The following is a 20,510-nucleotide window of genomic DNA, read 5'->3' on the forward strand; positions in this document are numbered from 1 at the left end:
TAATTTTGATGGGTTTTTTGTCCTCAGTGCTGGTGCCTCAACCCCGCCCCCCCCCCGGACCTGCTCCCCCCCCCGACCTACCCCTCCCCCCCCCCCGGACCTGTCCCTCCCCCCCCCGGACCTGCCCCCCCACTGCTGAGCTCAGGACAGTGACACGGCCCCAGTCCCCCAGCCCAGCGGCAGCCATGGCTGCAGAGAGCCCCGTGGAAAGTGTCCGGGAGGAAGCGCCGCGTCCCGTCTGCCTGGAGGATTTCACAGCCCCTGTCACTCTGGAGTGTGGGCACAATTCCTGCCAGGCCCCCCTCAGCCCTCAGGGCAGAGACACTGAGCAGCAGGGACCCCTCCGGCCCAACCGGCAGCTGGCAAACGTGGTGGAACTAGCCAAGCCGCTGAGTTTCCAGGCAGCAGAGAGAGCAAGATGGGACGGGGTGTGTGGGGAGCACCAGGAGGCTCTGACGCTGTTCTGTGAAGAGGATCAAACTCCCATCTGTGTGGTGTCTGACAGATCCCAGGCTCACATGGTGGTGCCCAAACAGGAAGCTGCCCAGGAGTACAAGGTACAGAGCGGCTGTCCAGTATGATGGGAAATAACATAGGGTTTTAATTACAGGCTAATTTCACTGACTGTTACCGGCCACAGATGTGAACCAACCAGTGTAAAGCAGTGGTCTCCAGCCTTTGAAAGTATCACTCTTTGAATTTAAGTGCAATCCAGGATCTACCTCAAACCCAAATACCCAGCGGCCAACCCTAGGAACCCTGGAGGGGATGGACCGAAGACAGTGACCAAGCCATTTGTCTCGTGCCATCCCTCTCCAGCCTTCCACAAACTTTGGGCAGGGACACCACTCCTACCCCCTGGCTAATAGCACTCCATGGACCCAACCTCCATGACTTGATCTCACTTCCCTTTAAACTGTGTTCTAGTTGTAGCCTTCACAGCCTCCTGCAGCAAGGAGTTCCGCAGGTTAACTATTTGCTTTGTCAAGAACAACAACTTTCTCTTACTAGTTTCAAGCCTGCTACCCATTCCTTTCCTTTGGTGTCCTCTAGTCCTTCTTTAGGGGAACTCAGGAAGAACTTTTCTGAATGCACCCTCTCCACCCAACCCCTGCTTTTAGAGACCTCTATCCTGTCCCCCCTCCGTCTCCTCTTTTTCTAAGCTGAACAGTCCCGGTCTCTTTAGCCTTTCTTCATCTGGGACCTGTTCCCAACCCCTGATCATGTTAGTTGTCCTCCCTTCTCCCAGCCTTTCTCTTCCCCTCTCCCACCTCTTTTTCCCAGTCTCCCCCAGTTTTTTTCAATAAAGACAGAGTCAATGTTGGAAGAAACGTTATCTTTATTTTGTACATCAATAAGAAGGGGGGCTAGGGAAGGGTAAGTGGAAGGAGGTGAGGGAGGAATGGGGTACGAGCCCCCGATGGGGACGACTGGGCTGGCTCTGCGGGCTTCTGGGTGTGGAAGCTCTCCTGCAGCCCCCCAATTACTCCCTCTCCCCAGATGGCAGCCTGTGGCAAGTGCAGCCGGGCTGATGGCCGAGTGGTGTGATGTGCTCAGTGTGGGCACTCAGGGCACTCCAAGCCAGAACTTCTTTGCAAGCGGGGCACCCCTTAGAACTGTGTGTCCGGGGTGGGGGTCGGGACCCTTTAAGCGCAGCCCTCGGCTAGCCTGAGACAGCATCTCCACGCTCTAAGTCCTCCTTTTATGCCCTGCCGGCACTGCTTCCGGCCATCCTTAAGCCCTGTTCAGAGTCCACTCAATGTGGACTTGCTAGTTCGAACTAGCAAAACGCTAGTTCGAACTAGTTTTTAGTTCTAGATGCGTTAGTTCGAACTAGCTTAGTTCGAATTAACTAATTCGAACTAAGTTAGTTCGAACTAGCGCTGTAGTGTAGACGCACCCTACGGGAGTTTGAGTTCAGGGGGCTCAGAGTTAGAGAAGGGACTTGGGGTACGGGAGAAGTATATGACTAGGACAGGGATACAGGCTCCAGCTGCACACTGCTCACCACAGGTGGCTCCTCTTGGTGGTGCAGTGGGGCTAAGGAAGGCTCACACCTGCACCACTCTCAAAAGCAGCCTACAGACTCCCTCTGTTTGTGGAGATAGAATGCAGGGTGGGAGAAGGAAACAGCTCCAAGGCAAAGGGCAGGAGATGTGCAGCAGCAGGGAGAGGGGTTAGCTGAAGTGCTGCACTTGATAGCCTCTTAGCCAAACCAGTCAAGATCACCTGTCAGAGGCTCCAAGATCTACCTGTAGATCCCGATCTATTGGTTGGTGACCACTTCTGTAAAGCCTTCATGATCCAAGAGATGCAGTAAAAAGTAAATGTTCTGGCTTTGTGGCAACTTATGTCAAGTCTTTACAGATACCTGATGTGGGAAATGTTTCTCTGAGGCTCTAAATCCTGAAACCCAGCCCTCACTGGTGGGAGGAGGGGTGTTTGCACAAGGGAAGGTGTTAATAATCAGAAAGGTTTAGATTACAGGAGCTACAGGCCACTCTGTCAGTGAGCTGCCTTGGGACTAGAGAAGAGGAGGTTACAAGCTGTTACTGATTGGATGAACTGGAATAATAGCTGTCATTTGCCTTATAGATCTGCAGTGACCTGCACAATACCCAGCACGGGAACGTCCCTGCTCTGAGCAGGTCACAGTCCAGTTAGACAAACTGTGGGAAGGGAAGGTGGGGCAGCAAGTTGCTCATAGTCGCCAGACACATCAGGGATAGAGTTCGGTCCTGAACCCTGGTCCAATTGTTAGACTACGCTGCTCCCTGTCCCTCAGCATCACTGAACAGTGCTGAAGTGTGGCTCTTAGGAGAGAAAGATGCCTTGATAAAGCCCTAGGCTCGGCAGGGAGAAGAGGTTTCCCACTGGGATGCTGAAGTTCTGGGCTGCTCCATGAGGGGTTGAACTCTGATGCAGCAGCTGGCACTAGATAAGGTTGCTGGGCTGGATGCTGTGTGGGGCCCCGAGCGCCTTCACTCCACCCATAGCAGGGTTTCAGGAAGAACTGGTCCATGCCCGACAGAACTGGGATTCAACTGCTTTGTAGCAAGAGTTCAAACTGGTTAACTGATGAGCTAATGTTTATCAGTGCCAATTACCGGTTAAACTCCCCACTGCCTCTGAAGTGCTCACTTGCCTCTGGCAGCTAAAGTCAGTCTGCAGCTGCTGGGCATTCCCATTGGCCAGCAGTTCTTGTGGCCACCCTGGCAGACCTCGCAAGAGATCCCTGGTCCCAGGAGAGCCCATTTCCGCTACCAACCCTGCCGGTCAGCAGGTTAAAAAATACTGTCACTGATAAAATTATAATCTGTTACGTGATTAGTATTATTAACTACCTGCATCATTCTTTATGAAGGTGCCACCACCGATCTGTCCCCCATGCTCGTAGGTGTCCTACTGCGTCTGCAGTCTCCTCCTGTGTATTTTTCTATGGACAAAGCCATGTCCAGGGCTGAGTCCCTGCTGGACAAGGGCAGAGTTCCACAAAACTGGGACTCTCTTAAAGGCAGATAAATGGGCTCCCAACATCTAATGTGATTTGCCCTCGTGCTTATATCTGTTTCTTCAGGAAAAATTGGAGACTCATTTGAAGACTCTGAGGGAGGAGAGAGAAAAGCTGCTGAGAAGGAAAGCAACAGCAGAAGGGAAAAGCCAGGAGTATCTGGTAAGTGCTTGTGGCTATGGACCAGCAGGGACTGGCAGTGGGAGGGCTGTGTTAGGAGGCAGACTCCTGTGTGGCCTTGGTGAGGTTGGGCTTGTTTGTGTTTCCCCTGGATCATGAATTGCTGGCTGAGATCCATGTGTGGAAAGGCCTTGAGCATCCGTGTCAGTGCATGAGTTAATGTCCAGCCTTTGTGGTTTTCCCAGACATCCTCCCCAAGTGAGCTGCATGTGTCCCTGAAGGACTGTCTGCTCACTTGGTGCATTTATATGTTTGCTTCTTTTTCCTCCCTGGGTATCTGTCAGGCTGGTGCTGAGTCCTGCCTCCTGGTGCTCTGGATATGAATTCCCAGAGCCCATGAATAACAAAAGATGCTGCCCATGACAGACATGGGAACATCCCATTCAGAGGGACACGGGGCAAAGGAGATGCTGGGAGAGAAGCATCTGCCTAGTAATCACAAAGAGGCAAACTTTAGAGTTTTCCAAGAAATTCTCCCTACTGCGCACTCTGCTCCCCGTGAAAGGGCTGTGGGCTCCATCCATGCCCCTGACCAGCCCTTTCCCTGTTTTCACACAGAAATGGACCCAAGCCAAGAGGCAGATGATTGTGGCTGAGTTTCAGCAGCTGCTGCAGTTTCTGGAGGAACAAAAGCAGCGACTCCTAGCCCAGCTGGAGAAATTAGATGAGGAGATTGGGAGGTTCCAGATTGACACTGTCAGGAACCTCTCCGTGCAGATTTCCCGTATCAGCGAGGGGATCGGGGAGCTGGAGGAGACCTGTCAGAAGCCAGTGAGTGAATTCCTGCAGGTGAGAATGAGGGACAAACATCCCAGCTCCTCACACAGCGAAGGGGGGCTCCTGAATCACAAGTGCTTGGTCCCCGTTGTCAGATCTCAGTGTAACACCTTGTGCATTGCTGCCATGTGAATGACTCTTGTGCTTTGTAGAGTTACAGGCACAGATCTATTAGAGATGGCAAAGCCCCATTAACTCAGGGGATCCATGTTCCTGGGGCCAGGGCAGGGCCTCTCTTCCCAGGTTTGCAAAATCCCTTCTCAGAGGTCCCCTGTGTGTGTCCAATGGGGCTGAGATTCTTTTCTGTGTCTTTTTTTCTAGGACGTCAGAAGCACCCTGAGTAGGTACGTGGCTCTCACTCCCCTCACACTGCACAGAGCAGGGAAAAGGCTTGGAGCAGATGTTAGCACCACATCTCCCCAGAGCTCTACAGCCAGATGTTAGACATGAATATCTCTGATGCATTTAATTCTGAGGGTCTCATCCTCGCACTTGAGACTCTGGATTTCCCCATTCAGGGCACAGTCTGACCTCAAGTGTTTCCTGGAGCTTAGAGCTGTCACCTCCTTGGGGATTGGTTGCCGCAAGACTGTGGGGTGGAACATGGGCTGTCACTGCTGGGCACTGTGCTCATTCAGCCCAGGACAGCAGGGATCAAGAGTCTGTCCCACTCGAGGGTTGTTTGGAGACCTGTGTGGAAGGAGCTGGGTTGAGGGGAGCTGGTGTCTCAGTCTAATCCCTATTGGACAGATTCCTTCAGCCCTTCTTATGGGAACCTCCTGTCCCTCAGCATCTGGAGGCCAAGGAGTGAGTTGACCATGGAGACTCTATTCTCCTTTGCTCCCCCAGCCAGTCTCCCCAGGCCAGAAGTGAAGAACTGAAATGGGATCTTTGTGGGGAAGGTTGCATGGCCATGAGATGTGTTGTCCCTGCTCTCAGGCTGGGAGAATTGGAGGAATTCTAACTCCAGGCCTGTTAGAGCTGAGACTTACTAGCCAGAACTTATCAGCAGTAAACGACATACAATCACATTGAATTGTTTCTGTCCAGGTGTGAGATGGGGCAATTCCAGCTGCTGGAAGAGATTTCCCCTGAACTGGAAGAACAAGTCAGAGGGTTCTCCCAGAAAACGATTGCTCTGTCGGAGACTCTGAGGAAGTTCAAAGGTACCTGGAAGGGATGGATGAGGGGAAAGTGGTTCAATTATCTGAGACTATTGAATCTGGCCTCAGAAGCCAACCTTCCCCTGCCTCAATTCCCATGTGGAGAATGACGGCCCCATCAGTCTGCTCTCCTTAGAGACACTGAGTGAACAGACCCACCTGCTTGCAGATAGAGCCAGGGGTTTGCAAACTCTGAACCTCTCGTTCAGAGATCAAAATGGCTAACGTTATTGTGATGGCCACGTGTTCCACCACCATATGTCCAGGTTATGATAAGAGGCAGTAAGTGAGTGAGAAACCCAAGTGGAAGGGGATGAGGAGGGAAGAGTAAATCTCATTTACGGCGTGTCTCTCCTGGGACAGGTGTGAGGCTGCAGAGATATTGGCTCCATTGCTGGGAGGTGCCCGTGTGAGAGAGGAAATGCAAGTTTCAGACTCTTTCATACTAAATACCTGAGTGTGTGTCTGATAGAATTGAAATGCAGAGTTCAGGGTGGGACATTGTTGTGAATAGGAGAGCCTGGAATCTCTCCTCTCTTATCCCTTCCCCCACCAGACACTCTGCCCTCTGCACTGGAGAGAGCAAGAGGAAAATCCCTTGGAGCTTTCAGACAAGGTGAGTTTGCTGGTGGAAATTCTTTAAGTCATGTGAGAATTCCTGTGAAAACATCTTCATGGGATTGTCATTGAAGTTACTAACCAAACCCAGCGACCATGGTGCACAGAGCCCTAAATCACCCAGTGATCAGTGAGGAGTCCCAGGGGTGCTGCATGGGGACCTGTGGACATTTGGAGAAACACTGGTCTAGAGGTTTGTGATGCTAAAGGGGTGAAGTTAAAGCACAAAACGGACGGCACATTCAGGCTCAGATTTCACTGCTCAGTCACTTTCAATATGGGGCTGGTTTCAAACAATAAATAGGCTGAAAGGCTCCTTCACCCAAATTCCCTCCTAGAACCCTCTATCTGTCCTGTATCCCAAACCGTTACCCCAAACATACTCCTCTTCCCAATGCCCGTCCCGGATCCTCCATTTCCTGTATTTATGTCATGGAAGAGTGCAGCTCTCAGCCACTTTCCATTTGCCCCCCCCCCCCCATGAAAAAGAATTACCCACCCTGTCGAGTGGATACGGCTCAATGGCTATGTCTAGACTGCAGGCTTCTTTCGAAAGAGGCTCTTTCGAAAGATCGCGTCTAGACTACAGGCGGATCTTTCGAAAGAGAAATCCGCTTTTTCGAAAGAGAGCACCCAGCGAGTCTGGATGCTCTCTTTCGAAGACGGCCTCTTTACATTGAAGAACGCCTTCTTTCGAATGAGGAACTTTCGAAAGAAGGCGTTCTTCCTCGTGAAACGAGGTTTACCGCCATCGAAAGAAAAGCCGCGTTCTTTCGAAATAATTTCGAAAGAACGCGGCTTGAGTCTGGACGCAGGGGAAGTTTTTTTCGGGAAAAGGCTACTTTTCCCGAAAAAACCCCTGAGTCTGGACACGGCCAATGAGAGCCAGTAATTGAAAGCTGAAGCCAGACTATTTCAGACAAGAAAAGAGGCACAAATGTTTGATAGGGAAGAGGATTAGCTGCTGAAACGAACAAAGAACTGGTGGATTCTCCCATCTCTTGATGTCTTCAAATCACTGGGGGACTTTCTAGAAAATACACCGTTGGGGAAACAGAGCTTTGTGCCTGGGTAACCGGACTAAGTGTAATGGCTTGTGCCACTGAGGGGGTCAGACTGCATGCCTGAGGATATCTTCTGATCCCAGGAATCTTAAGATCTTAAAGCCCCTTCTGAAATGTCTCCACTTCACCTTCTCCCCCTGCCAGGCTGCAGAACACCGATGTCTGTCTCTAGCTCAGCCCCCAGCCCTCAGAGCCAGGGACAGGGACAGGAAATGGCCATGGCGGTGCCGGTGAGCTTCGAGGAGGTGGCTGTGCATTTCTCCGAGGAGGAATGTGCTCTGCTGGACCCGGGCCAGAGAGCCCTCTACAGGGATGTGATGCAGGAGAATTATGAGGCTGTGAACTGGCTGAAGATTCTTGTCACCTTGGGTAATAAAAGCTCCCCTAGGTGGGCTCTGGAGCAGCTGGGTTGGGTTTGGTTCAATATCATTCATTGTCTTTGCCCTCAATGTCACAAGTATCTGCCCCAATAATCCTGGCTCTTCTGTGAAAGACTGTCCCCTCCGTGTCCCTTCCCAGGGAAAGCAGGTTGAGGGACTTAACAGTGAAGCTGCTCTTCCCACAGCTAAGGTCTTAGTGCCCTTCCCCCCATCTTGTCCATCTTGTGCCTTGACTGGAGGTGTGAGTAGAAGGGCTCAGGCAGGAACAGCAGGTACTAGAGGTCTGGCTCTTTGTCTGTCTGATCTTTGTGCCTGCAGGTTCCCCTTGTGGCAGTGGGCTGAGCCAGTGGAAGGTGGGTGCAGTTCCCGAAGTCTTTCCTGCCTGTAGCTAATCTCTGTGACATGCTGTTCTTGCCAGTGAGAGGGGCTGGATGCTGGGGCTGAGGGAGGATGGATGAGGCAGTTCACGCTCTGTGAGTATTTTGTCCGAGGTAGCTTTGTAGTAGAGAAACGTGAGCAGAGCTCTCCTTGCATTTCAGGCACAGGCTGGGTTTCCTTTCAAAAGTTCAGCTTCATTCTCTCTGGGGCTCACTTGCCTCTGTGTGCAGTGGAGATAAGTCACATCATCTGTGTTGTGTTTTTAAAGTGAAATATCTTCGAGTAGGGACTCTTTCTTCCTGTGTGAATGTCTGGCTTCGTGCTCAGGAGACCTGTGTTCAGTTCTCTGCCCATCACAATCTTCCTGTGTGACCTAAGACTCTCTGGCTGTGTCTAGACTGGCAAGATTTTGCACAAAAGCAACTGCTTTTGTACAAAAACTTGCCTGCTGTCTACACTGGCCGCTTGAATTTGTACAAGAACACTGACTATCTAATGTATGATTTTCAGCGTTCTTGCGCAAATATACCGACGCTCCTGCTCGGGAAAAAGCCCTCTTGCACAAATGCTTTTGCGCCAGAGGGCCAGTGTAGATAGGTAAAAACTGTTTTGCGCAAAAAAGCCCTGATGGCAAAAATGGCCACCGGAGCTTTCTTGCACCAAACCGCGTCTAGATTGGCACGGATGCTTTTGACACAGATGCTTTGCGCAATCTAGACGCTCTTTTCCGCAAATGCTTTTAACGGAAAAACTTTTCCGTTAAAAGCATTTGCGGAAAATCATGCCAGTCTAGACGCAGCCTCTGTGTGCAGTCACCTCTCTCTTCAATTGCTATTATAGAGTGTCCCTGTTTCTCAGGGCTGGGAAAGATACCTACATTAAAGAGGGATAATGCTTAGCTCCATATGTGCACCCCAATAGCATGGTGGGGTCCTGATTTATACCAGAGTTCCCAGGTGCTGCTGTGATTGATAATTTTGCTTCCCACAGCGACTGCAGTGCCATTAGAATTGCTGCTAGGGCCACAGAGTGGTGTTATGGCTTTTCAGGGTAGCTCTTTCTAGAGCTCTGATGCCAGCAGCACTGTCAGAGCCTGCGGTTTATCCATGCAGCACAGCTCAGGGTTGCTGCTAAGAAAGATCCAGGCTACATTTGGAGGCTAAGGCACTCGGCCAAATTTATTGTGAAAAGGAGCACGGTGCTAGTGTCCCAGCTCCTTAGGCACAGGTATAGTGAGACTTGTTCCAACCCAATAACGGTACCAGTCAGTCAGCAGTGAGAATGCTGCCCCTCAGCCAGCATCAACATGCCCCTCCTGTGGCTTCTCTCATATGTTGACACAAACAAGATGCATGTTCCATGTGTTCTACCCCCTTAGCCTCCTGCCTGTTTATTTTGAACAAAACATCCGTATCTATTATCCCCTCATCCCACTCTTGTGTACAAGGGCCAGTGTCTTTCTGAGCCATCTCTTAGGACCGTGTTTGCAGCTACTGCGGAGATGTGTGTTGATTGGCCTCTTCCTGCTCAGGAATGTGCTTTCCTGGTTAGTTGGTACCAGTGCTCCACCATTCTGCCAAAGCCCAGCCTGTTCTAGTTCAAAAAGAATGGACATACACAGCTGCAATAAACCTTTTGCGAAGTGTGCTGGGTGCCACGTCAATGGGAATGTTCTGATGTGATGACTATGATTATTTTATTTAACAGCAGTAGCACAGTGATCTCCATGGTCATGTCACAGGTGGATCTTCTGAACAGAAAATGCAGTTCCAAGAAGGGGTGGGGCCAAAGCTGAGGGAAACACGCTCACAAGGTGGAAAGGTGATAGATTCTGTGCAGCCCTGGAGGGGCACCAAATCAAAGGCCACGCTGGCTACCAGAACTGGACTGGGAAACCACACAAAGGCTGCAACTGGCAGAGTAGAACGGAGGCTGCAAAGGGGGAGCTGTGCAACTGCCTCAAGCACGAGAGAAGCAGCACTGCCCGGCTCCGCCCTGGCTTGCTCCAACAGAAGCCCAGCGCCACCCTGGGCAGCCATGGGAATGGCAACTATTGTGGGCAGCTGGCAGGGCCCACCCAGAGACAGGCAGTTGGGATCAGGAGTGTGGCACATAGGCAGGACGTGAAGCAACCAACCAAGCATTCACTTAGATGCTCAGGCAACTTCCTCTGCCTCCTCCTGGCCCAAGTAGAACATCTGAGCCAAAGAGCAGGGCAAGCCCAGCCCACCAGCCAGAGGTTTTGTGGACAGGTGTGGGAAGCTAGAGATCTGCTGGGTCCTTCATCTCCAAGTCCTAGTGACCTGCCATGTGGCAGCTGCTGTCTGAGCCCTACCTGGGGACCTTGGTGTCACACCTTCATGCGCTCACTAGAGCTCCCCTTCTGAGCAGTGTGTTCCTGTCCAGCTGTGGGAGTCCGGGCTGTGAGGGGGGCTGAGTTGTACCCTAGAGAGTGCAGCAGAGCACTTAGCTGCTCTGGGGAATGAGCTGAGGCATTCCCAACGTGGGGGAGTGATGCATCTTTACTGCAGGGGAGTGTGTCCTGGGATCTTGTACCAGCCAGAGCCCAGTCTCTGCAAGGTGGGGAAAGGAGCCTCTGTGGGTGGGTGACTCGGATCCTGGCTCTGGAAGCAATAATGGCAAAGACCTTAATGAACAAGATTAGCACTTGGTTCATTGCTCTCCAAACAGGGTTTCCAGTCTCTGAAACTGATGTGATCTCCTGGGTGGAGCGAGAGGAGGAGTTGCGGGTCCCAGATCCTCTGAGCTGTGAGGAAGGGGAGATCATCAGCAACACCCAGACAGGTGAGCAATCAGTTAAACTGACTCAGAAACCAGTGTCTGTCTCCTTATAGCAGATGTAACTTGTGTGTTTTCATGAAGTCTGACTGACTGTTCAGCTTGTCTTCAACTCTAGTCAGAATGTGGTGGTTTCTCTTCTCTGTGGAAGGGTTGTGAAGGAGGACAACCAACTCAGCTCATGATAATTTGACCATTATTTGAGCGTGTGTCCCCTTTTCTATTCCTCTTTTAGAGTTTCCTTGCAGTTCATCGTGGAGAATAACTCCTGTCTGGATCATTCCTCTATTCCAACAGGTGACGGGACACTGACTGAGAACCATGAAAAGAGTCTTCAGCATGAAGGACTGGAGCAAGTGTCTCCATGTGGACTATTATTGAGACAAACTGAAGGACATGTTTTCCAGATACGTGAGCAAGGAGAGAGCTGTGAGAGTCAGCATAGCTCTAAAAAGCAGCAGGGAAACCATCTAGGAGAGGGACAAGGGAACTCCAGTAGTAGGAGCACAGGGGAGAAAAGAAACACAGAAACCGTTCAACAGGAAATCCCCCATCAACAGTCACCCTGCACGTCTAGTGACTGTGAAACTCTTCCTGAACATCAAAGGGTCCATACGGGAGAGAAGCCCTTCAAGTGCTCTGACTCTGGGAAAAGCTTCAGTGAGCACTCACACTTTACAAACCATCAGAAAATACATACAAGAGACGCACCCCATAACTGCTCTGACTGTGGGAAAAACTTCAGTGCAAACTCACACTTTGTTATCCATAGGATGGCTCACACAGGAGAGAAGCCTTTCAATTGCTCTGCGTGTGGGAAAAGGTTCAGTCAGAAGTCAAACCTTGTTACCCATTGGAAGAGCCACACAGGAGAGAAACCCTTCAATTGCTCTGACTGCGGGAAAAGCTTCAGTAGAAGCTCACACCTTTTTAACCATAGGAGGACCCACACAGGAGAGAAACCTTTCGATTGCTCTGACTGCGGGAAAAACTTCAGTAGTAGCTCATACCTTCTTACCCATAAGAGGAGCCACACAGGGGAGAAACCTTTCAGTTGCTCTGACTGTGAGAAAAGCTTCAGTCAGATTTCACACCTTGTTAGACATAGGAGGACCCACACAGGGGAAAAGCCCTTCTACTGCTCTGACTGCGGAAAAAGCTTCAGAAGCAACACAGACCTTATTACCCATTGGAGGAGCCACACAGGAGAGAAACCTTTCAATTGCTCTGACTGCGAGAAAAACTTCAGTCAGAAGTCAAACCTTGTTAGACATAGGAGGACCCACACAGGGGAAAAGCCCTTCTACTGCTCTGACTGCAGAAAAAGCTTCAGTAGCAACGCAGAACTTATTACCCATAGGAGGAGCCACACAGGAGAGAAACCTTTCAATTGCTCTGACTGTGGACAAAGCTTCAGTTTCAGCACAAACCTTGTTAGACATAGGATGACCCACACAGGGGAGAAACCCTTCAGCTGCTCTGACTGTGGGAAAAGCTTCTGTAGAAGCTCACACCTTCTTAACCATAAGAGGACCCACACAGGAGAGAAACCTTTCTATTGCTCTGACTGCGGGAAAAGCTTCAAAACAAACTCAAACCTTGTTACCCATAGCAGGATCCACACAGGAGAGAAACCTTACAATTGCTCTGACTGCGGGAAAAGCTTCAGTCAGTGCTCCTGCATTACTAGCCGTAAGAATACATAGAAGAGTCACCTTATAAAAGCTCTGATTGCAGAAAAGGCTTCAAACACAGGTCAGACTTTGTTAAAGCTGCCTGGCCAGGTGGCTGTAGTCCCAGAAGACCCCTTGGGGAGGGCCTCCTGGGGTACTGACCTGGCCACTGCCACTCACCCTTCTGCTCTCTGGGGCTTCTCACTATCCAGTCCTGCTGGGGCAGCTCCTTAGTCTCCCCTGACCAAGGCCCCGAGCTGAGATTCCCGCCCCCACCCCCGCCTCTGAGCAGTGGTACAGATGCTGAACCTCTTCAGATCTGAGGAGAGAGCAGTTTAGGGCCCAGCTTCCTGGGATAGCACTCCCCAAATGGGATCAAACCCCAAAGAATGGGGTAAGCCCCATTTAGCAATGAAAGGTAGTAATTGGTAGTAATTGTAGTAGTAAGCCCCATAGATAGTAATTGTTTACACTGGGCTTGATAGTAAGTAAAAGTGGTTTTATTAAGTACAAGCTGTAGGATGTAAGTGGTGATAAGTGAGAACAGGCAGAGCAAAGCAGATTACAAACTCAAAGGTAACAAAAAATGCTTTGTTAATGCTCCACTGAAACTTCAGTACAAACTTTTACAAACTCCCCCTAAAACCTCTTTTCCAGCTGCCCCTCCAAACCAGGGCTCTCCCCGACCCTGGGGTCTTTGGCTCCTTCCTTCAGATGCAGCCTAGCCAAAAGACCAAGTCCTCCAGGTGGATGTTATTTCCAAATAACGGCTTGCGGTGTAGACATGCACTGTAATTCCGAAATAAGGCTGCTGTGTAGATGCACCCCAAGGGTCACTGACCAGTGGCCTGGGCTCCCCATACTCAGGAATCCCAGTGTGGTTTCTGTGGTCCTAAGTCCGGCTTCTGAGGGCTGCAGGAGAAAGACCTGGTGTGGACAGGAAAATCCCGATGAACCTCCTGGCAGAGCGTGACTGGTCCCATCTCAGAGCACTGGTTCCGTCTCTGGGTATAGTTCTTGCTGGGCTTTTCTGGACTACTCCAGATCATTTGTTCAGGTGAACTTGTGTTTTTGTTTTAGTACAATGACATAGTTAAAAAGTTCTATAACACAGACATGTAATGAGGCAAGAAATAAAGCAGGTTTAGCCACTGCAGAAGAAAACGAGTAAGTTTATTTATTTCCTATATTCTGAAGCTTAAAAGATTTCCTTATGTTTCACTCTTATAAATGTGAACGTGTTGAATAACCTACCCTGTGTTGTGGGTTTTCTCTCTCTGTGAAGGCCTTCGGGTCATGCACTTTGATCTCTGGTGAGTTAGATGTGCAGACAGCACAACACAAATGAGAACTTACCAGAATAAAAGCGGCAAGGAGTCCTGTGGCACCTTATAGGCTAACTGAAGTGTTGGAGAATAAGCTTTCGTGGGCAAAGACCCACTTGGTCAGATGCACTTCAGTTAGTCTATTAGGTGCCACAGGACTCGTCGCCGCTTTTGCAGATTCAGACTAACATGGCCACCCCTCTGATAATTTACCAGAATGTTCATTGTATTTTAACCATATGCTAGCCTTTTCCACAAGTTCTGTGTGCAGTTTAAGCAATGACAATGGTCAGTATCTCTCAGCAGTGGGGCTGGAGCAAAGGAAGATGGGGGGGCATGACACTTGCCCTGACACTGTGACATCCTCCCCCGCCCTCCAGAGATGCCCCTGACTGCGGGTTTCTAAACTCCCAACCAAAGCCCTCCAGGCCAGGTACAGCTGAGCTGGACCAGCTACAGCCTGGCCACCGGGCTGCTATCTCAGTGCAGACCTACCCAGAGTGATTCCTTTTGAGTGGTAGTCTCTCCACTTTCCAGCCCCCCATGTGTGAGTGCTGCTTTCTAGGGGTGCTTGGAAGAGTTGGGCTGGGGGCAGGGCCGGCCCGAGCCATTCTTGCACCCTGGGCAGCGGGCGCATGTTGCATGCACGCCTCTGCCCCAAGAAAGCAACCTATGGGGGCACCTGATGCAGCATCCCTTACCACTTCAATCAGGTGCTTCCATAGGTTGGCACCCATGCCTTAATCTAGCCCTGGCTGGGGGTGCAAAGTGCCAGGCAGAGCGGGATGGGGTTTGTCTTTGTTTCTCCTTTGCCCATAAAGCAGGTGGTTAGTTTGTCCCACTCGTGAGCTATGTCTACACTCATGCCTTCTTGCTCAAGGGTTCTTGTGCAAGAAGTCTTGCGCAAGAAAACGTCCACACTGCCATGTGCGCTCTGTGCTTTTGTGCAAGAGCGCCCATGGCAGCGTAGGCGCTCTCTTGCGCAAGAAAGCTCTGATGGCCATTTTAGCCATAGGGCTTTCTTGCGCAAGAAATCCCTGCCGAGCATCCACACTGCCCTCTTGCGTAAGAGCTCCTGCGCAAGAGGGCTTACACCTGTTAAAAAAGAGCGTAGCTCTTGTGCAAGAAGCCCTCTCTTACCACGCCATACTGTAAATTTCCTTGAGCAAGAGCTGGTGGCCAGTGTGGGCGCTCTATGGATTCTTGCCAAGAACAGCTGTACTTGCTAAGAATCCGCGAATGTAGACATAGCCCTGGTGTCCTTTGTCCTGCAATAACTGGCTCCCACCAGCTGGGAACCCTTCTCATGGCTGATGCCGGAGATCCCCAGCTGGGAACCCTTCTCCTGATCTGTGGGGCTTCGGTCGTTCTATGCAGGAAACCCAGGGCTGCATTAAGGCATGGGCTAGCCGGGCAGCTGCCCGGGGCGCCTGATATAAGGGGTGCTGTGTGCCCCTTACAGCTGATAACTGCCATCAGGCACCACGTGTCTGTATCGCAAGCTGCAGCAGCTCCCACCAGCCACCCTGCAGTGACCACCCAAGGCAGGGGCTGCGTTAACCCCCGCAGCGCTGGCCAGAAGCACCCTTCCCCTTGCGGCTGCGGGACCCTGCTTGGCCTGCTCCCGGCGGCACCAGGCTGAGCACCAGTGGCGGTGGCCGGGCAGCAGGAGGCATGTGCCTTGCTGCCAGCTCCATGCGCCTTCTCCCACGTTCCAGGTGGGGGCTGGGCCATGCATGTGCCTTTCCCCAACCCAGGGTGCAATTAAGCTGTCTGCCCAGGGCACCGGAATGGCTTGTTCTGGCCCTGAGGAAACCCTCTCCGAGGGGGAAGCAGGGATATTGCTGTGGTGTCCCTGAGAACAGTCAACCCACTCATCTGTTGACCCAGGGGACAGCAGCCTGTGGCTCATTTCCTCTTTCTCACCTGGGAGGGGACATGGCTGGGAGTGAGGGTGTCCTGTTTCTCAGGGAGCTCTGACCACAGGACTGGGACCAGGCTTGGCAGAAATCTTTCCCAGAGACACACAGGCTGGAGAGATGTTTGTGGGGAAGCATTTTGTAAATGTCGATGGATGTAAACTGTTTCTGCAAGTGGGGGGGTTGAAGCTTTCATTTAAAAATTTCCTCTGTTCTGTTGTTTCTGCTCCGTGGTGTTATCCCATTTGTCTCCATGCAAAAGGTCTGTGTCAAACCCAGGCGGAAAGAGCCCCCCTCTTTCTCCATTCAATTCCTTCTCTGCTCCCTCAGGCCCACTCCTGTCTCTCTCTCTCCGCCCCAGCTGCTTTGCTTTCTGCCCAGGTGTGTACCCTTCCCTGGCACTATAATACCATGGGAAGGGATCCTTTGCCAGCTTCTTAACTAGTAGCACATTTAGGGCATGTTTACACAGCAGGGCAAAAGTCAAACTGAAATACACAACTTCAGCTACTTATTTGTGTAGCTGAAGTAGCTTAACTTGGCTTTTGGCAGGAAGAGACCTTTCCCTACTCTTCATGAAATGGGGGTTACTGGAGTCAGAGTAGGAAGTCTGCCAATTTGTACTTAATTTGAAATAGCAGCTTGCTGTGTAGACAGGCACTTTATTTCCAAATAACACTCCAGTGTAGACATGCTCTTATTGTCCCATCACAGAGCTGATGCTGAAGGACAGGAAGCTACAGAGTGCTGAAGGGGACTAATCAGATACTGAAGTATTTTTTTCCCTCCCCTTTCTTTGTTGGGGGAAATTTGCTTCTGTTCTCCTATGAGGCTGGAGATGTCAGTTAGTGTCCTCCCTCCTACTAGAGAAATCAGAGACTTTTCCTACCTGAGAGCTGGAGAAAGCTAAGACTGAATGCCATGTAACTAAAGGGAGGACATTGTCTAGCATGGGAGACAAGTGTTTGTCTAGTAAACAGGAGTTCTTTGGTTCAACTCCCAGTGGTACCTTGGTGTAGCCTTTGCTCACATTTTCTTATGTCTTCCTGGGACACAGAGGAGTCCTCCCCTGGCCACCCATGGAACTGCTGGTTCAGGAAAAGGCTGATTGGGGAGGAACATTGGGAAGAAGGAAACCCAAAGCCTGGAGCGGGTACAGAGGCTACTGTGACTGGTACTGGCAAGGCAGGGCTCTTGCTGCAATTGCTGGGACAGAAAAGCCAGCAGCACCTGCCCTTGTGATTCCCTTGGGTGGGTGGGGGCCAGCACCCAGAGATCCTGCAAGTGCAAAGCTCCTACAGCTATAGTAGCTGCTCCAGTGGGGCAAAAGGCCTGGGCACAGTACTTATCAGGCAGTACTTGTGGGAGAAGTGCTGAGGTTGTGAGTTCAAACCTCCCCTGGAGTAATGGTTTCTACTCCCTGCTGCTCTGGCCCCTTCCAGTGAATGCTGTGATTCCAGTTCAGTGGAGGGTCTTTGTTGCCCATTTTCTCCTCTTGCCTTCAGCCATTGGAGAAGCTCATGAACAGAGACAAGCTACTTTGTCCCATTTCCCACTTCTTTTCCTGGGCTGACCCAGTGGCTGAAAGGGGCTGCGGCTGCTGACGGGGTGGGGAAGATGTGCAACAAGACCCTGGCCACCCAGCATTCACTCTGATGAAGCCATAATATGTGCAGTGGGAATTTTCACTTATCCCATCCTCTGGGGTGGAATCCCAGCTCCCCCAGTGTTCACTGCAAGGCCTGGGTTCCCAAACTGGGGCGGGGGATGCTCCCCCGAGTAGGCATGAAGAAATTTCAGGGGGGGGAATGAGGTGACCCAGCTGTTTTTTTTCTTTTGTTCCTCAAGTTTTGCTGCTATTATGGATATTTGCTCAGATCCTTTGAGGCAGTTGCCAAAGTAGCTCAGTTGGGAGAGCATTAGACTGAAGATCTAAAGGTCCCTGGTTCAATCCCGGGCTTTGGTAGAAACCTTTGCCAATATGGCATAGTCTGTTTTGGCATCTCTCCATCTCTGGTAAGCAAACATCTGCAGTCAGAGTTCAAAGCTGAACCAAGAGGCAGGAATTACATCATAAAGATGATCGTATTTCAGGGATAGAAACTAGAAAGGGGATTTCATGACACCTCAGAGGTTGTTGACACAGGAGAACAGAGCTCTTGGTTTCAGCTGCTCCCAGCCTTGCAACTCTGTTTTTAATTCCATGCCCCCAGAAAGGAACAGTAACAGAGCCTGCCTAGGACTAATTCTGAGGCTTCCAGATACGGAGGACACACTATTTCTGTTTTCTTAGACTGTAAGTTATTAAGTTGATTTAAGCAATTTCAAAATAGTTTCCAAGTATAGACATGCCCTTATAGTCCTGGTCTTCACAACATCCGCTGGCAAGGAGTTCCACAGGTTGACTGCGCTTGTGTGAAGAAATTCTTCCTTTTGTTTGTTTTCAACCTGCTAATATCATGGCGCACCCTTAGTTCTTCTATTATGGGAACAAGAAAAATACCTTTCCTTATTTACAGTCTCAACAACAGCCATGATGTATAGACCTCTATCTTATCTCCCCTTGTCTCCACTTTTCTAAGGTGAAAAGTCCCAGTCTCTCCTCATGTGGCAGCTGATCCAAACCTTTCATCATTTTTCTTGTGCTTTTCTGAAGTTTCCAATGCCAAGGTATGGTTTTTTGGGGGGCAGGGGATAAGGCAACCACATTTCCAGTCAGTGCTCAAGTTGTGGGCACCGCCTGGATTTATAGAGATGTAATATGATAGTCACTGTCTTCTTGTCAAGGCCTTTTAAAATAATTTCTAACATCCCATTTGTGGCTGCACATGGAGTGGATGTTTTCAGAGATGTCTCCAGCTGTGACTTGTTGTAGCATATTCGCTTTCATTTAGTATGTGTGTTACTAATTGTTTATACTAACTATGGCAGCTGATTCAAACTTTCATAATTTTTGTCATGCTTTTCTGGACTGTTTCCAATGCCAATGGCAGCTGCCTGCATGAAGCCCTCCCCCCTCCTCCACTCAGGCTCTTATTTCCCCAGGCACCTGACATCTGCAGCCTGTGCAGAAAAGCAGCTACCTGGGAAATGTGCTGGGGTGTTGGCCAGGGCTCAGCCAGGTGAGTCTCCCAGCCAGAGCCTGCCTCTGGCACCCCAGCCCCTCCCTTCCCATGCTGAAAGAGCAAAGACTTGGCAGAATTCCTGAATATAGAGGAGGCTATTTCCCCTGACTGGGAGCCCAACCCCGGCCGCAGCAGTGGAAGTGCTCAATCCTAGCCACTTGACAGACACAAACCTGCAGTGTTGGCTCAGCTACACTAGTCATCCCAGGTCACTTTCTCTCCCTTTCAGGACGTGGGTCTGTTCTCGGAGAAGGTGCGTGATGCCAGCATAGATGCTCCCCAGCACTTCTCCCCTGGCTGCACCCTCAGGTCCGGAGATGTGGACCTGCCCCTCTGCATCATGGGGGATGCTGCCTGCCCTTTGCTCCCGGGCTGATGAAGCCCTAGACAGGACACGTTGCCTAAAGCCAGGAACGTATCCCAGGTGACAGCTCACATTTTCCTAGGTCCTCCTGGGACACAGAAGAGGCCTTCCCTGGCCACCCATGGAGCTGCTGGTTCAGGAAAAGGCTGATTGGGGAGGAACATTGGGAAGAAGGAAACCACAAGCCTGGAGTGGGTGCAGAGGCTGTTGTGACTGGCACTGACAAGGCAGGGCTCTTGCTGCAATTGCTGGAACAGAAGAGCCAGCACCACATGCCCTTGTGATTCCCTGAGGGGGGTCAGGACCTAGAGAGCCTGAGGGTGCAACCTCTGCAGCTCCTGCGGCCATGGAGAGTGAGGGTCTGTGGGCAGCAGGTGCTTCTCACTTGTGGTTTCCTTCTTTCTAAAACTCCTCTCCAATCAGCCTTTTTCTGAATCAGCAGTTCCATGGGTGGCCAGGGAAGGCCTCTTCTGTGTCCCAGAAACACATAGGAAAATGTGATTAAAGGGTGTCAAAAGGCACCAGGGGGAGTTGAACCCAGGATCTCCTGTTTACTAGACAGGTGTTTTAGCCAACTAAGCCATGGTGCCCTCCTCAGGAAGTCTGGTGAAACTGTTCTATTCCATGGTCCCAGACAACACCTTTTGACTCCCAAAGTGCAGCCAATCCCCATTTCCCTCCAGCCCTGGGGGTGTCTGGCTCCCTAGGCACAGAAAGCTACAGCTCAGTCGGCAGAGGCTCTAACATGCTCCTCTCCCCCAGCCGCTGGGGCTGTAGAGTGGCCTTTGCGGTTTGGCCCAGATGTGGGGAGGGAAAAGTACAACAAACATTAATCAGCTGGCTTATAAATCCCTTGGTCCTAGGGTTTGGGTTAGAGCCCCAAGGAGGAGGCCTGGCCTTCTTCAAGTTGCTCCCTTTCTGAGGGCACAGAATTAACAAGAGAAGATTTCTTAACCCCACAGCAATCAGAGTTGGCCAAGGAGTTAGCAACAAATTGTTTGTCAACATTTAAGTAGAGGCAAGGAAACCCTCATGGGTGTTTCTGTGTGTTTGTAGACCGAGGTTCATTCAAGTGGTTTTTTTTTTTTTGTGGACCTGCCCCGACCGCACCCCTAGAGACTCTGGAACAAAGAAGACACATGAGAAGAACCCAACTTTCTTCCTTTTGCTGTGACATGGATGGATCTAGCTCAGGTTTCACTCAAGGGGTCCGCCTGCATGTGAAGTACCTGTG

The 20,510-nt window shown here is 50.8% G+C and overlaps 1 protein-coding gene and 1 non-coding gene across 5 annotated transcripts; both read left to right on the forward strand.

Moving 5' to 3' along the window:
• The first annotated feature begins 109 nt into the window (after window positions 1-109).
• LOC142824459 (uncharacterized) lies at window positions 110-13,707 on the forward strand. Of its 4 annotated transcripts, none has more exons than XM_075916447.1 (9): window positions 110-557; window positions 3,578-3,673; window positions 4,250-4,480; window positions 4,790-4,812; window positions 5,519-5,634; window positions 6,188-6,247; window positions 7,458-7,682; window positions 10,763-10,876; window positions 11,168-13,707. In XM_075916447.1, the coding sequence occupies exons 1-9, from the start codon at window positions 186-188 to the stop codon at window positions 12,574-12,576; spliced, it is 2,646 nt and encodes an 881-aa protein (XP_075772562.1). In that variant the 5' UTR covers window positions 110-185; the 3' UTR covers window positions 12,577-13,707. The 4 variants fall into 4 exon arrangements, with proteins under 4 accessions (XP_075772562.1, XP_075772564.1, XP_075772565.1 ...); XM_075916449.1 differs by having other exon boundaries at window positions 4,409-4,480; XM_075916450.1 differs by lacking the exon at window positions 7,458-7,682.
• A 3,973-nt stretch (window positions 13,708-17,680) lies between these two features.
• Window positions 17,681-17,753, forward strand: TRNAF-GAA (transfer RNA phenylalanine (anticodon GAA)). Its single transcript has one exon. It is a non-coding gene; the product is annotated as a tRNA-Phe (tRNA).
• The last annotated feature ends 2,757 nt before the right edge of the window (window positions 17,754-20,510 follow it).

Source organism: Pelodiscus sinensis, unplaced genomic scaffold (genome assembly GCF_049634645.1).
Source record: "Pelodiscus sinensis isolate JC-2024 unplaced genomic scaffold, ASM4963464v1 ctg35, whole genome shotgun sequence".
NCBI lineage: Eukaryota > Metazoa > Chordata > Testudines > Trionychidae > Pelodiscus > Pelodiscus sinensis.

Coding starts and splice junctions, on each gene's coding strand:
- LOC142824459 (XM_075916447.1), top strand. CDS start 186: ATGGCTGCAGAGAGCCCCGTGGAAAGTGTCCGGGAGGAAGCGCCGCGT. Junction 4,813..5,518: donor GTCAGAAGCACCCTGAGTAG/GTACGTGGCTCT, acceptor GTTTCTGTCCAG/GTGTGAGATGGGGCAATTCC. Junction 7,683..10,762: donor GAAGATTCTTGTCACCTTGG/GTAATAAAAGCT, acceptor CTCTCCAAACAG/GGTTTCCAGTCTCTGAAACT.